Source organism: Girardinichthys multiradiatus, chromosome 3, assembly GCF_021462225.1.
Source record: "Girardinichthys multiradiatus isolate DD_20200921_A chromosome 3, DD_fGirMul_XY1, whole genome shotgun sequence".
NCBI lineage: Eukaryota > Metazoa > Chordata > Actinopteri > Cyprinodontiformes > Goodeidae > Girardinichthys > Girardinichthys multiradiatus.
In genome coordinates, this window is record NC_061796.1 from 27,888,626 (window position 1) to 27,904,864 (window position 16,239).

A 16,239-nucleotide genomic window follows, 5' to 3' on the forward strand; every position below is an offset into this window, starting at 1 on the left:
AAGTAAATAAAAAGAAATAAGATGTGAAGGTGGAAATATTTAGTTTTATTGCCATATCAAGTAAAAATCATGACAGCACAATTCAAGGAATCCCAGATCTTCAGAGAATTGAACCCAGTCAAGCAGCATGTTGAAGCGTGGTTGCTCAAACCTCAAAATGGGGAATCTATGGACGCCAAAACAAAAGGACTCAAATTATTGCCATAAAAACTGTTTTGATTAGTCATCTAAATATATATATATAAAACGAATTAAGTTTAGTAAGAGTACAATTGCAAAACAGAAAATTACTTACCAAAGATTTTCCAAGAATGTATCTCATACATTCCAAACAAATGCAGACTGGATCTACATTATACAGAGCAACTGATAAATATGTAAAATAAATATTTATACCTTTTTCAGTCCTTCAGTCCAGGATCTCCTTGATACACCAGCAGCAGAGGAGGAAATAAAGGCACTCCTTTATCGACTGGATGAAGCCGTAGGACACATTTCCTCCCAGGAGGTTCTTGCCCCGTCCCAGACCCATAGTCATGTCCCGCAGGTGCTGCCCCAATGCTGACGAGGGCATGGCCTGGGGAAGAGGACGCTGGGGGTGCATGGCTTGGGAAGCAGTGTCAGTGCAGAGCCAAAGATAAACGCTGTTGGAGTATACGTACAATGGTGCATAACCGGTCAGGTCGGCCCAATAGTATCCTCTACTTATAACCTTATGTCCAAACTGCAGCTGCCTCCATTCACATCCAGGATTTTCTCTTCCACTCCTCTGCTTTCAACCATCTGCTGAGGCTTTGTTTACTTTGCAGTGCAACACTCGTCCGTGTTCAATCCCTTCACAAAAACAGTGTGGGAGACCTACTGTCACAGCTTCCTCTGCTAACAAATGGGAGAGTTCCAGTAACCTCACCAACATTGCACCGTTTGTTTAGGACAATGTATGCTGGACCTTCAGACCTTTCTAGCAGTGTGCTGTAGTGCACATGAAGGCCTCAGATTTGACACCATCTACAATAACGGCTTTTCTTCAGGTTTGTTCAAAACGTCCCTATCGGACCATAGGTCTCAACCAAACTAACCTGTTTTCTGCAGGTGTCCTGAAGATTTCCAAAATATGAGAATAATATATTTCCAATGTCGTAAATGTATATGAAGGGTTTTATATACCTAAAATCCAGAAAGCTTTCTAATCCATAATTAGTTTTCACTTTAAATAGCCTTGAACCTTTTTATTCAGTGGAATGATCACGATTTAAAAATCATAAATCAGTTGTGAGACATGTCTACAGTAATACCTCGACACTTTCTGTATCTCAGTCAAAAAGTCTTTTAGAAGAAATATTGGTTGTCTAACATGATGACGATTCTGCCTTATTCCAAGTCCACCTCTAATTGGGTAATCAGTCCCTGGTGCTGACTTTGACCTTAGACCCCATGAAGAAGGTGACAGAGATCTGGATTGTTTTTTATGTTCATGTTAGGATTGAAATGCTACATTTGTCTAATTTTGGGTCTCATTCCAGTAAGTTTTTGCTTTTCCTCCACACTTTGGAGGTACTTTGTTATGCTTTTTAATGTCTTTTCCTTTGTGTCCAACTCAGTTCCACAAGTGATCCAAATTAAGAAAATCCAAACATGCAAAAGTCCAGTGTTTCAGAGTGAGCTGCAGCTGTTGGAGCAGAAAAGCCAACTAGGCCTCCAGCCCAGAAAGACAAAAGTGGATGAACCACCTGAGCTGAAATGCAAGCTGGTTCCACAAGAGTAAAGAGCCCCATGTGGCCACAGTATGGCATCCTTTCCATTTCAATCTGTACATAAAGTTGATTCCAACTCTCAAATGGTCAGTTCCCTATTCATATAACTTCCCTCTCCTAGCAACTGGAGAGTAGAGTTAGTGTAGCATCTTTGTTTTTGTGTTTCTGTTTTTATTTAATTAATAATTTGGGAATAAACAGTTAGACTATATATTAAATTTTTGATTGCATCGATTACTAGCTCACATTGATTCTCCCTCAGTCTAATTATCTTTGAAGTAAATATTAATGCTAAAAGACACAAAGAAACCTCTTTATGTTTTTTTATGTGAAAAAAAAAAGCTAAATGAGACCATGAGCAATAAGCCTGATTAATACAGTTGAAGATAGCCTACATAACAGAGTACTTTGTTGTTTTTCGATTTCATGTAAAGGACTTAAGGACAATAAGTTAACTAAATCTGGTAAAAGCAGACTAAAACTCACAAAGATAAATGATGTATATATATTTATATATGCAATCTAGATTTTCAGTTACAGGTGTAAACAGACATGTTTCCCTAACAAGAAAAACAGAACAAAAAAAAAAAAAAAAGTAAAAGTACAATATCTATGCACACTATTCATAATGAACCTTTGGCTTAAAATCATAAACAGCATCAACAATATCACCGCTGCCAACAACAAAACACATCTTTTTGAAATGGATTTTCATGCAACAAAGGCAGCTGTGATGAACAATAACACAGCACCAGTTCACTAATGATACAGAGGGTCAATTGAGTCTATTCCAGCACAACATGCACACACAGAGTAATAACAGAGCTCCCCTCTGGTTTTCCTATTTCTGACCCATCTGAACAGTTGCCACTCTGGCATGTGTGCATGTTTGATCACATGTGACAGAAAGGTCCCTTCTCACATTTCAACATTTTTGGTTTCAACCTCTCTGACATTGTAAAATGAACACCCTAATGCTTTACAGTCTGCATTACTCAACAAATAAGTCATTAAATACAGAATAGAAACAATAATCAAGCCGATCACTCTAGAAGTAATGTTATTTACATGTGATCAAGAAATATACCCTCCCTCCCTCACCCCCCAATGTTGACATCAAGTATCTGTGACTAGAAGCTGAATGCAGGAATGTGCAATAGAGGAGATTACCATCACTGGAGCCGTGTGTCGTCATCTTGTTGCTTTTGCAGTTTTTGTTAAACGGAGAGATTCTCCTGCAGTTGACTACATCTGAATTAAGTACATAAGGTGACTGCATCGAAATAACATGACTGCATTGAGGAAACAAGGCACAATTGAAAAGATATAAAACACGTCATGAACTGAGGGGAGAAGAAAAGGACGGCGTCCAATACCCCCTTTTTGTATCCTTGTAGGTTTGAAAATAGCTCACTGAAGATCGATGGCAACGCTTTAAAAAACATGATCTGTAGTAATGTAGAGCCACTTTGTTTCATACAAGGTTTTTGTTTTCTTTTAAGATGATTCCCTCATATTACCCTAAACAATGACAGAACTCTGCATTATTTTTGCAAGCAGAATGTTCTTGCTAAAAGACTGCTGAGCATTTCGTATCTTTGCTTTTACTCTGCAGGTATTACCCATAGATTGTCAATGCAAACACATACTAAAGTGTTATTGAATAGCAACCTCTTTGCTTCTTAAAATGCACTATTTTTTCCTGCGGCTGACATCAGTGTACTTTAAAAATCTCCTCTTTGATGCCGGATTCAGGCACAATCACCTCTATTTTATTTCTCCACTAGAAAACAAGCCCATTTTAAAATAATTATGACACAACTAGGCATGGGCCGGCTACCAGTATCCAGGTGTACGAAGGTTTTAAATTGTTAGAAATTTCTGCTACTTCGTTCCTACAGATTCAAGTCCTTTTAATGAGATGCCAGAGAAAATGCTAGAGTGACTGGAGTTTCCTGCCCCTCCCCTACCTGTTACTGTACATTACAGTTCAAATGGTTAGAAAATGCTGTTTCTAGGATTTATAGTACCTATGTGCCCTAAAGAAAAGTGTCAGAGTGACCATATTTTCTTCCAGCTGTTAGGAGCATAGAGTAACAAAACAATGGCCCTCCCCAAAATGTTGCTGCTCACTGCCGGCCAGATTACTGAAAAACAAAATGCTGATTAGCTTTTCTCAGGCTGGCAGTTTGGACATATTTCCAATGCTCATCAATTTATGCCAAGGTTCTAAATGTTACGGTTTTAAAGCTGATGAAAATTTCCATTATGCAGTTCCTTCAGTTTAAATTTCTTTCAGATGTGTGGAGCACAGAGTAGCAAAATGCTGCTTCATTTCTCACCTGTTGCTGCCTGCTACCAGTCAGCTGGCTGATTTAAAGATGCTACACTTCTCTCCAGACTGTAAGACAAATTCCCTCTTATTATGGTCATTTTTAAGCTACTAGCACAACGTTTTGGAAAGCATCCGACTTTGCAAGCAGTCTGACAAATAAACTAGCTTGTCATACGCGTGTTATAGTCTATAAAGAGCTGAACTACAAAATGGTATTTTCTATGTCTAAAAAAAGCTTTAAAAAGATAATTCTAGATTCAGCAGGTGATACTTTTCCTTATTTTAGTAATAAAATAAATGTTTTCCCATCATTTTAACTGTAACAACTATAGTATATACTTTTAGCAGCAGTAGAAATAACTCTTGGTTTTCTGTTCCAAATAAATGAAATTACATCATGTCATTTATTTGTTTAACTATTTTTACTTTAGATTCCTATGCCATGAGAATCTAATACCAGCCCATGCCTAGACACAACTGCTAATAATAGTCATGGCTTCCTTTTTTTTTTTTGCTAATAGCAACCAGGTTTATGGTCTTTGGCATGACATGAGTGTGTGTGGCTTGTAAAGGTGTGTATATACATATGCATGTGTGTGCTAAGGACTGGAGAGATACAGTTATTTGGATCTTCCTCTACTCCAAATGTCCAGTAAGTAATGTGACTCATGATAACAGAAGAAAATACACAAAAGACAAACCAGAATAAACGATGTGATAGCCTTTAGCACAGCTTTTGCATACAGGCTATCCTCCAAGGTCCAAAGTCCTCAAACAGGAGGGACTGAAGGTGGAGCGTTGCTCCTGATAAGATAGGATGCAGGCTCGTGTATGCATATTTACCCGCCAGAATCTTCTTCGATTTCCTTCTCCAGTGAGATCTGAAGGGTGAGTTTGTAAGCGGCGAAGCCTGCATGAACCAAATATACGCCTTTTTGACTAAAATTCTCCAGCAATGCTCCGAAGAGGAACTGTTTCCCCTCCTAAATAAAGACTCCACAGATCTCAGTCCAGGACTGTTCATGTTCCTCCACAGTTCAACAATTTTAGAACACAATTCCACGTATTCATAAGCAGTTGTTTTTTCCCCTCCTAACTACATGAAAGAAGAAAGAATTGCATGTTTTTTGCCCTGTTGTGATGATGGTAAAGGGCTCCTCCCTGCTTCACAGTAGTCTGAGAAAATGCAGCGGTGCCTCTCTGCATGACATGGACGAGTCCGACGGTTCATATGGTTTAGTAGACACTGCAGTTCACAGTTTGGCAGAAAATTCCGCAACAGCAATAAGAAGGTGATTTTTTGCATTTTGCTGAGAAACCAGTGATATATTTCTATTTGTTTTGGCTTGTCTGTTGCCATATGACGTTCCATGGGAGTGCTGTGTGTAATGTAGTGAGAATTAAAGCCTAGGATTTTGGGAGTGTGTCAAGAAGATTTGCAGAAGGAGCGAGAGTATTTTTGGTGGAGTATTTCATTGGTGTGTGTAGCTTCAGGCCCTGCGCTCCACTGGCTGCTGCAGGAACACTTCGCTCCCAGCTGACACAATGGGAAGTCTGTTGTCCATATGGTAGCTGATCAGGTGGCTGACGCTTCCAAACCGGTGGTCTTTTGTGCGCACCTAAGGGGGAAAAACATCTTGGGTTACCAGTTACCCGTAACCATTAAAAATGTAATGCTCCTTATTCCTGCTCTCCCGACTTACCACTCCCTCTGGGTCAACAAGAAGCAGGTGCTTGGGCTGACTCCCCTGCTGTCCTGTAAGGACGTACTGTCCGGGAGTGGTCCCAGACTCTCGCACCAGGAAGTCTCCATCTCGGGTCAACAGTCTCTCTGCTTCTCTGCGACTCAGACTACCGTGGAACCAGATTTCGTTCTGCAGCTGTTGCACCAGTGGGAGCGGTACCACCACTGACGTTGGGCCACCGTGTCCAGAGACTCCCAAGGCATCATCGAGAGGTTCTGAAAAATAATAAATATAAACACATTTGTAACCTTGGACAAGTCCACTAAGATCCTTCTGGGGTAAAAGGTCTTCTGCACAGTGGTCACCCATCTATTAGACATTGATTTTTTGGAATAAGGACGTGATCCAAGATAGAGACACAGGATCCAGAAAAATAGGTCTCAGGCACTTTAGACTGGATTTATAGGTATATGACTGACGAATGGACAGACGGATAAACTGATGGATGGATGGACGGACGGACGGACAGACTGATGGATGGACGGACAGACTGATGGATTTATTTATAGACAGGTACACTCTTTAGAGATGTGGATAGGAATAAAGTCTGGAAATGCGATTCATATTCTTTCCATACTTGTCCACATTCTGAAAATCATGAAAATACTTAAATCAAATACATACAAGTCATTAACAATATCATACTTTTTCCAGATTTTTCAAACTGTGTCATAATTCTGCACACAACACACATGGATTTTTAGCCTTTAATGGGGAAAAACCTTGTGAAGCCAGCCAATAATGTTCCACAAAATGCACATTTATTCCCATATCTTCCCTCTGAAGAAGCTTCAGTGTTTAGTATGCATTATGCCAGAACGACAGCTTATTTCCACTGTTAATGTACAACCTTTATTTTCTGCACACAGTAAAACTGCACATAATAATTACCAGTTATTTTCCTATTTTGATTACAACCCACACACCCCTTTTACAATAATTCATATCAGTGTTTACCCATTTCGCAGCAAGCTGCTCCATTGTGGTACCGCTGTGTTACACACGAACGTGCATTTGAGCACAAATTACCAAGTTAATAAATGACTTTTGAACAAACCAAACAAGCCAAACACTTACTCATGTCAAAAACGTCTCTGTGAGCATTTCCATTAGCTGATACAGGAGGTCGGGGTTTCTCCACATTCACGTATGATGGGTCGTCAAACAGTTCCCGAGCTCCTTCTTTGGCACCTACTAAAATGAAAAAGACAGGAGTTCAGTGACCTCAGCATTTTTTTATTGTCTATAAGCTGTGCAAAAACATCTGCTATTGTGTTTTGTTACTCCTTTACTTTATAGTAAAGGAGTAACAAGACAACAATACAGTGTTTTTCTATAGATATGGCTAAAAAAGACCCACAGCAAATAACAGTAATATCTTCGGCTGGAACATGGTTTAAACAAAGCAGTCTTTTCCTCTCTGATTTCCAAAGCCTAACAGACACATAGAGGCAAAAACAGAGCTCACCTGGTAGAGGAGGCACAGGCTGTTGGTGAATGTCGCCCTGACCTGGCTGCCCGTAGGGCTGCAAACACACAAAATTATAAAACCAAATACTGTAGGTATTCTCGAACTGCGAAAAGATTACAAAGGTCAAAAATGATATGTAGCACATCCATTCCTTCTGGATTACAACATTTGCTACAGCTTCCAAGGCTGCAACTTGTACTCAAATACAAGTCATTAAACAGCATAGTGTAACCAGGCCAGTCATGAATTCAGGAAATAAAAATGACTGACACTGTTTCAAAACACCAAATCATTTCTATAAGCAGATTTTCTTCCACCTCGCTAATCCATTCATTCTCACCAGCGTTGCTCCTGGACGGGTCCTCATGTCAATCAGTCCACCAGGGGGAGGCTGCTTATCAGGAAAGTTATTATAGTAAGGAACATCAGCAGGAGGAGGTGGAGGAGCAGCCTCATCATCTTCTTCCTCCCATGCAGAGCCGTCAAAGGGAGCCATTCTGACAGAGACGGGGTGTTTAAAAAGGTTGACATACAAACAAACAACCACAGTGGGTGAGGAATTAGAAACTATGCTGCAGCTTTTTCAGCTTATTTGTTAACCAAACCTGTCATGAGGTGTGACCAGTTTGGGGGGGTTCTTCAGGTACTGTTTGAAGCGCAGCTCAAAAGCCTGGCCAATGGTGCTGATGACTTCCTGGGCCAAACCCTCCGAGCATTCCAGGATGTGACATGCTGCAGTCGAGGAGGAACAAAGAACAGATAAGAAGGCTGCAGCAAGTTGTCCTTGAATTAACTCCAGCACTCAGACAGACAACACAACTGAAACAGAGGCAGGGCAGGAACGAATGAAGGCAAGATGATCAAGTGCATCACTAAATATTATTATTAATAGTAATAATAATAATTTATTTATAAAGTTCTTTTTCAACAGTAGAGTTGAAAATGAGACCCCGTTGAGAATTAGTCATCCAGAAGGTTGGTTTTATTCAGCAGATCATTCTTTAAACATTATTTTATTAAAATAATATTTTATCTGATCTTGCATTGTGAATGGTTGTCTAAACGTTTGCTGATTATTGTCTAAGTTGGTTCCAAGACTAACTTAACTTCACTTCCAGATTCTTCAAGATAATCCTTGGTTCTCAAACATAAATAACATTGTATGGTAATGTTGCATCATTCTTTTGGTCATGATTTTCAATCATCTTTAATCAACTTGTTTATATTAGTCTTCGTTATTCTTTCATTCTGCTTGGTAGTTTAGTTGGATTATTTTAGCATAGTAAAGAGTTTGTTGATTGAAATATGTTTGACTTTGAGTTGACTTATTTTTGTTAATAAATTCTTGTATTTTAAGAAATTGTGTGAATTCATTCCATGTGTGTGCAGAGTTTATGCTGTTCAATAATGTCAGAGCTCGTCTCACACCTTTCTATTTTGTCCTAATACCATCACCTTACTGGGCTGGTATTCACAGGACAACCCTTAACAGACCGAAATATTATTTGATAAAATATTAATATTAAATATTAAATAATATTCTCAGATTCATAATCATAACACAAGTAATAGAGAAATTCTCTGAGAAAAAGGTAAGAAGCGCAACAAAAGAACCGGTGTTCAGCTAACAATGATCTAAATCATTTTTAATACTGTGCTGGAAAGGTCAAACAGGTTTTGAATGTTGTTCAGTAAGATTTTGTAGTCAACAATATCTGAAGCATGACATAGCTCCTTAAATCATAACAGTTTTTCTTAATTGTTAAAACCCTAAACCCTGCTGCCTGAACCGAATCCTCCATGCCCTGAATCCATTTATTTAATCTTATTTTTTATATTTATCTTTTATATTATTTTTTACCTGGTTAGACACAACTAGCAAACAGATTTTCACCCGCTAAAAAACATTTTGCATCGTGAGATGCACTTGGGTTGCATAATGGTGTCCCAGCTTAAACACAGGAGCCCTGGTTTTTGAAGCTTCACTATGGATAGAAACTATGCTGTACAGTAGATACTGTATACACTGTTGTGGCTGTAAATGTAAAGTTTTTAGTTGTACTACAAGTGCTACAAGTTTTCAGTTTTGAAAAAGTACTTTCCTTTGCGCACAAAGATTATTTCCAAAGATTTATGATCTGCCCGCTGTGTTTTCCTTGGTTCTATGTTGTGTGTAATGACTGTTCAGTGGTGTTTTCCAGGCTGATTGACTAGGGCTTTGATCTGACAACACGGTTTGATTCTGAGCACCGTTTGAACTGTTTCAAGGCAACAGTTTGGTTTTGCGGGAAGAGTCAGAGGTTATGTAAATGCAGTTTGAAAATTTGGTTTTGTGTTTGCATTTTAGAGCAATGGATGGATGGATGGTTTCAGGAAATGTGTCTTGGTTATGGAGAAAAACTGTAAACAATTTCAGGGCAACTGTTTGAGTGCTGATATGGTAGAAGTCCATGTTGCTGAAGATTTCCATAGATTAAAAGACTACATGGAAAAGATTGTAGTTTCTAGGACCAACGGATCAGCTTTGCTATGGATGGTTAGTTTTTGCTTGGAACACAAAGCCACATATTTAACCTAAGCAAACATACTAAGCATTAAAGTACATCTGTTCAGACGTTGCATAGTATGCTTATTTAACAGATACTGCATTCTATCTTCCTGTGCTGTGAACATTGTGTATTTAATGTTTTAGGCGTGGTAAGCGGTGTTTTAAACACAAACTGGAATGAAACAGATAAGCTTTTTCATGTGCCTAATAGGAGTTGGTCCTGTAACCCCACTCTGTCCGTTATGTCCTTGGGCAAGACATTTCACCCACCTTGCCTGCTGAGAGTGGTCAGAGGGCCCGGTGGAGCCAATTGTATGGCAGCCTCGCTTCTGTCAGTCTGTCAGCAGAAGCTACAATGTAGTCTACCACTGTCAGTCTGTCAATGTGTGTATGAATGGGTGAATGACTGATTGTAGTGTTAAGTGCTATACAGGTGCAGGCCATTTACCATTACCATTTTACATTTCACCCTGTTGTACAACTCAACACAGAAATTAGGGTGATTCATGTAAAATTCCACACAAAGGAGTCAAAGCTCTGGTTTCTGACAGAGCCAGCTGCTGTTTTCACTCACCTCTCTGGTTGACTGGATCTTTGGCCACATATGCTACGTACTCAGCTGTATCCTGTGGGAACGAGACAGGGGAAACACAGTTAGAGGAGGAGGGGAAAGGGAAAAATCAATAGCAGGAAAAAGTCAAGGGCAGGTTTAAGATCGAAAGGCTCAGATAAAGACAACCAGAGAGATAAAGCAGCAGCTGTAGCCTCTAAGTTGTAACACGGGTTAAAAACGTGAGCTGAAATCGGAGAAGACAGGAAGTGATGTGGTCAGAGCCTGTGAGCTAATAGGGCAACAATGAGGGAAGTGGAATTCTTAGGAATAGACAATGACTTAAGCTAGGAAGGAAGCACATGCGGGCTGAAGAGAAATGGAAAAAGACCAGAGTGAGATCTGAGCTGAAAGAAACAGAGGAGAGAGGGCCGGATGACTCACTGGGTCTCCTCCAGAAGCGAAGGAGATGGACTGCATGTGATGATTGGCGATAATCTGTGGAGAAAAACAGGGGAAGACGGGGAAGAAAGAAAAGAAAAGGAGAACACATGGGTGAGATGAAGTATGCGGGGAGTGAAATGAAAGCGTCTGGATGGAAGAGACAAACATGGAATCATTACTGAGAAAAGTGCTTTTTCCTCCACTGAACACCACCATCTGCAGACATGTATCTAAGATGGATTGGAGCACCTTCTTCAACAGTCTGGGACAACCACCCATGCTGAATCAATAATAGCAATAAACATTTGTTAGTGCTGCAAAGCCTGTATCTGTGAATGGATGCACGTACAGAACATGCTCCATAGTGATATGTACTGATATTAATGCCACTACATGACTGAATACCATCTCCCAGCAGATTGACCACTTTGTACCTATTAACTCATTAGAGGCCTTGCAGGAGCATCACATCCTGCCCAGTGGAAAGAACAAAGACAGGAGGTATTTGCCAAGTGAAAACGTGGACTAACTAACTTATCTGCTTTGAGGTCCAGAAAGGCACAACATTGATGATCAAAACAGCAGTAAATGGAGCTGTAACCCCTGGGTACCCTTCTTTATATTTGGTTCATACATGTATAATAATGCCAGGGGGCGGGGGAATCAACGATCTTTCAAAATTAATCTTCATAAATATTTAAGTAACACCAGTTTGGGATTGATTGTTCTCTATATATTCTATGGACTTTGCTCTAGGACCAGAGTTTAACTTGTGGTTCTTGGAGTGTCTACAGCAAACTCCTCTGCTGTGGAACCAGCTCCCAGTTTTTATCTATGAGGCAGAGACCCTGTCTTCTTTTCACCCCAGGCTTAAAACCATCTTTTATAATAAAGCTTATGGTTCTAAGGGCTTTGGTTATTTTGAGGTATCCCTATAGTTATGTTGCCAAAGGCCTATGCTCCTGAAGGGCATTTTGATGTGCATTTAATTATTTCCTTGTTCCATTTTCTAATGCTACCATCCATTTATGTATTAATGCAATGTATTGCAATCATTGCTGCCATTAACTGTGGTGTGTTTTTGTGCTATTTTCCACAGAGAGTACTTCTGGCCCAGTAGTTCGGCTGCATCTCTTTCCTGGACTAAGTCATTGATGGAGCTTCTTGATGTCATTAGCTTTGTCTGATCTTTGTTCATCATTCCCATAAGAAAGCACACCTGTATTAATGCCTCTGTATTTATAAATCTTTTTCACCTTTAGCTTGAGAAATTACTCCTGGGTCAATGCTTCCATGTTTAGCTATGCCTCAGTCTTAAACCACCTTCTATGAGAAAGTACTACTGGTTTACCGGTCTCTTTCCAGGACAGAGTCATTGATGGAGTCTCTCTATAATCAATATTATATAATATAACAATATTCACTCACAGATAGCTTACACGTGATTTTCTATTATGCAATCTGACTATGTTATCAGCCTGAATTAAAATTTATTTAATTGCACTGAAGTGACTTTGGGTTAAAGTGGATTCTGAATATCTTGATATGAACTAGACTTGTTGTCTTGTAAAGTGCCCAGAGGTGACATTCATTGTGAATTAAGCACTTCATATGTAAACTGAACTAAAAACTCAATGGAACAGTAATAACTGTATCTTGTTGGTTTTTCTTTAGTGATACAAACACCTCTGCAAAATAAGCCACTTCCCATATCTGTCCTGCTGCTCCTGTTTAACAACGCATCACTCTTGTGGCATGCCCTGAATGAGACTAGGAGATGAAACCAGCTGAAGAAACACAGAAAGATGCCAAAAATGACACTGTGGGCACAAGCTTTCAGAACATTTTACATGGACCTCATTACTGAACTCATCTGTGTTTTTAGGGATCAACCTACCTACAGATTTCTTGAAAAACAAAACACAGTCTCCAGTAAGCCTATTCAGCCTAACCTGTTTGCAGTCAGAGGCCAGTAGATTGAGGCTGCTGGTGGAGATGGTGAGGCTGATTGTCATGCCTGCGAACTGCAGGTTACTTTTCCCCAGTATGGATGTCAGACAACGAGCAGCAGGCTGCAAAAGAGAGGGATACATGATTGGGAGTTGTAAGCAAAACACTAAGCACAAACAGGAAATGTGTAGTATTTATTTGACTATTACACAACTTCTATATGGTATATGTCCACAGGACGCTTCGTTAGTGAAGACCAGTCTTTGGGTGCATGTGTGGAAATGGACGCATGTGTGGGAGTGACAGAACAGCTGCAATTGTTCCAAGTAATCTGCTCTCCGTGGCCAACTGTGACCAACAAGGCAGTCTCGGCCAAGACACCTCATCAGTAGTACTGTGTCGGACCAATATTCTTGTTCTAATGGCTTTCATTCATAACTATCCCCAAGTGTCTGGAACAGATGCTAAGAAAAGCACCATCAGGACAGAATGAGCATGCCTAGCCACTAACCTCAGTCCTGTGAAATCACAGAGACTAGACCGGTATAATCTATTCCAGTACAAGTACTACGACTGTATTTTGTCTGGGGTACTTCCCTGCCAGACATTCCTTGGGTCAAACCCTGCAATGGCAGCAGGCAGCTGGATTTAGCCACCTGTTTTATGGATGTTCTCAGTTTCAAAACTGTGCACAGACACATCAAATCTTTAAACTGCAGCCTGGTGGCTGTGTCTGCTAATCTGAAGTACTTTAATAACGACAATGGCTTCACATAAGTGTCCCTCGTGGCAGGAGACAATGAGGGGAGAGACCAAAGGGTGACTGGTAATTATCTGTGAGTGTACGGTCAACTCAAATAAAAATCTATGCATTTCTCTCTTCTACCACCATTCAATAGGATTCAGATTTTTAATTTAAAAGTACAGACTGTTTGGACAAAGTGGGTCCCTTAGCGCCTTCATTGCAATACCAACACATGAAGCTCTCCACATGTTGTCACTTTACAACCACAATGGTGGGCTTTATGTGACAGACCAAAACAAAGCAGTGAATAATTGTGAATTGGAGGGTAAATGATACATAGGTCACAACTTTTTTCTTCTCGATTGTGTTTTAATGCATTTCTTTTCAGACCTCCTTTAGAGTACATCTCTACATCCAGAATGTCTGTGTTCATAAGCCACTCCATTATAGTTCTCGTTGTATTGTTAGAGTCATTGTCCTCCTGGAAGGTGCGATCCGTCCCAGTCTCAAGTCTTTTGCAGCCTCTAACAGGTTTTCTTCCAGGATTGTCTTGTATTTACAGGTCCTTCTCAAAATATTAGCATATTGTGATAAAGTTCATTATTTTCCATAATATCATGATGAAACTTTAACATTCATATATTTTAGATTCATTGCATACTAACTGAAATATTTCAGGTCTTTTATTGTCTTAATACGGATGATTTTGGCATACAGCTCATGAAAACCCAAAATTCATATCTCACAAAATTAGCATATCATTAAAAGGGTCTCTAAACGAGCTATGAACCTAATCATCTGAATCAATGAGTTAACTCTAAACACCTGCAAAAGATTCCTGAGACCTTTAAAACTCCCAGCCTGGTTCATCACTCAAAACCCCAATCATGGGTAAGACTGCCGACCTGACTGCTGTCCAGAAGGCCACTATTGACACCCTCAAGCAAGAGGGTAAGACACAGAAAGAAATTTCAGAACGAATAGGCTGTTCCCAGAGTGCTGTATCAAGGCACCTCAGTGGGAAGTCTGTGGGAAGGATAAAGTGGGGCGGAAAACGCTGCACAACGAGAAGAGGTGACCGGACCCTGAGGAAGATTGTGGAGAAGGGCCGATTCCAGACCTTGGGGGACCTGCGGAAGCAGTGGACTGAGTCTGGAGTAGAAACATCCAGAGCCACCGTGCACAGGCGTGTGCAGGAAATGGGCTACAGGTGCCGCATTCCCCAGGTCAAGCCACTTTTGAACCAGAAACAGTGGCAGAAGCGCCTGACCTGGGCTACAGAGAAGCAGCACTGGACTGTTGCTCAGTGGTCCAAAGTACTTTTTTCGAATGAAAGCAAATTCTGCATGTCATTCGGAAATCAAGGTGCCAGAGTCTGGAGGAAGACTGGGGAGAAGGAAATGCCAAAATGCCAGAGGTCCAGTGCCAAGTACCCACAGTCAGTGATGGTCTGGGGTGCCGTGTCAGCTGCTGGTCCACTGTGTTTTATCAAGGGCAGGGTCAATGTAGCTAGCTATCAGGAGATTTTGGAGCACTTCATGCTTCCATCTGCTGAAAAGCTTTATGGAGATGAAGATTTCATTTTTCAGCACGATCTGGCACCTGCTCACAGTGCCAAAACCACTGGTAAATGGTTTACTGACCATGGTATCACTGTGCTCAATTGGCCTGCCAACTCTCCTGACCTGAACCCCATAGAGAATCTGTGGGATATTGTGAAGAGAAGTTGAGAGACTCAAGACCCAACACTCTGGATGAGCTAAAGGCCGCTATCGAAGCATCCTGGGCCTCCATAAGACCTCAGCAGTGCCACAGGCTGATTGCCTCCATGCCACGCCGCATTGAAGCAGTCATTTCTGCAAAAGGATTCCCGACCAAGTATTGAGTGCATAACTGTACATGATTATTTGAAGGTTGACGTTTTTTGTATTAAAAACACTTTTCTTTTATTGGTCGGATGAAATATGCTAATTTTGTGAGATAGGAATTTTGGGTTTTCATGAGCTGTATGCCAAAATCATCCGTATTAAGACAATAAAAGACCTGAAATATTTCAGTTAGTGTGCAATGAATCTAAAATATATGAATGTTAAATTTTCATCATTACATTATGGAAAATAATGAACTTTATCACAATATGCTAATATTTTGAGAAGGACCTGTAGCTCCATCCATCTTTCCATGAACAATGGCCAGCTTCCCTGTTTCTGCTGAAAAGCACCCCAGAGTTGCCATGGGCCTCTTGGCAGCTTCTCTGATTAATGAACCTAGCTGGGGCTGTCAGTCAAGGTGGATGGCTATGACTTGGTAGGATTACAGTTGTGTCATGCTCTCTTCACTTTCAGATCATGGATTGAATGTTTCTCTCCTTCTCTGTGAGATCTTCAAAGCCTGGGATAATGTTTAATACCAAATTATGCTTCTCCGCAATTTTATGTCTGAGCTCATGATGCTGTTTGTTCACTAATGTTCTCTAACAAACCTCCGAGATCTATGCAGACCAACTAAATTTGCAGTGAGATCAAAATACACAGGTAGACTCCATTTACTAATTAGGTGACTTCTGAAGGAAACTGGTCGCACCAAAATTAATTTAGGGGTATCAGAGTAAAGATGGGGTAGATACAAATTTTTGTTTGATAAAATACAATCTAAAAGCCATGTATTCTTTACCTTCTACTTCACAATTTTGTGTTG

At 40.3% G+C, this 16,239-nt stretch overlaps 2 protein-coding genes across 4 annotated transcripts in view; both read right to left on the reverse strand.

Annotated features, from left to right (window-relative positions):
- Positions 1-24: 24 nt before the first annotated feature.
- On the reverse strand, positions 25-845 carry LOC124866256 (lens epithelial protein). The gene is made up of 2 exons (XM_047361953.1): positions 397-845; positions 25-166 (listed from the first exon to the last, which is right to left on the reverse strand). Exon 1 carries the CDS (start codon positions 602-604, stop codon positions 410-412), a length of 195 nt encoding a protein of 64 aa, XP_047217909.1. The 5' UTR covers positions 605-845; the 3' UTR covers positions 25-166; positions 397-409.
- Positions 846-2,245: 1,400 nt separating this feature from the next.
- The window catches only part of shc1 (SHC (Src homology 2 domain containing) transforming protein 1), a 33,673-nt gene continuing 19,679 nt past the window's right edge, over positions 2,246-16,239 (reverse strand). Inside the window, exons 5-13 of one of the 3 annotated variants that reach the window (XM_047360824.1) lie at positions 12,800-12,919; positions 10,848-10,994; positions 10,428-10,479; positions 7,911-8,037; positions 7,646-7,802; positions 7,303-7,360; positions 6,912-7,028; positions 5,793-6,049; positions 2,246-5,708 (exon numbers count right to left, since the gene is read on the reverse strand). In XM_047360824.1, the coding sequence (XP_047216780.1) occupies positions 5,580-5,708; positions 5,793-6,049; positions 6,912-7,028; positions 7,303-7,360; positions 7,646-7,802; positions 7,911-8,037; positions 10,428-10,479; positions 10,848-10,994; positions 12,800-12,919 (1,164 nt within the window). In that variant the 3' untranslated portion in view covers positions 2,246-5,579. The remainder of the gene's footprint in view (positions 5,709-5,792; positions 6,050-6,911; positions 7,029-7,302; positions 7,361-7,645; positions 7,803-7,910; positions 8,038-10,427; positions 10,480-10,847; positions 10,995-12,799; positions 12,920-16,239) is intronic. The other 2 variants (XM_047360823.1, XM_047360825.1) reach the window with 2 other exon arrangements.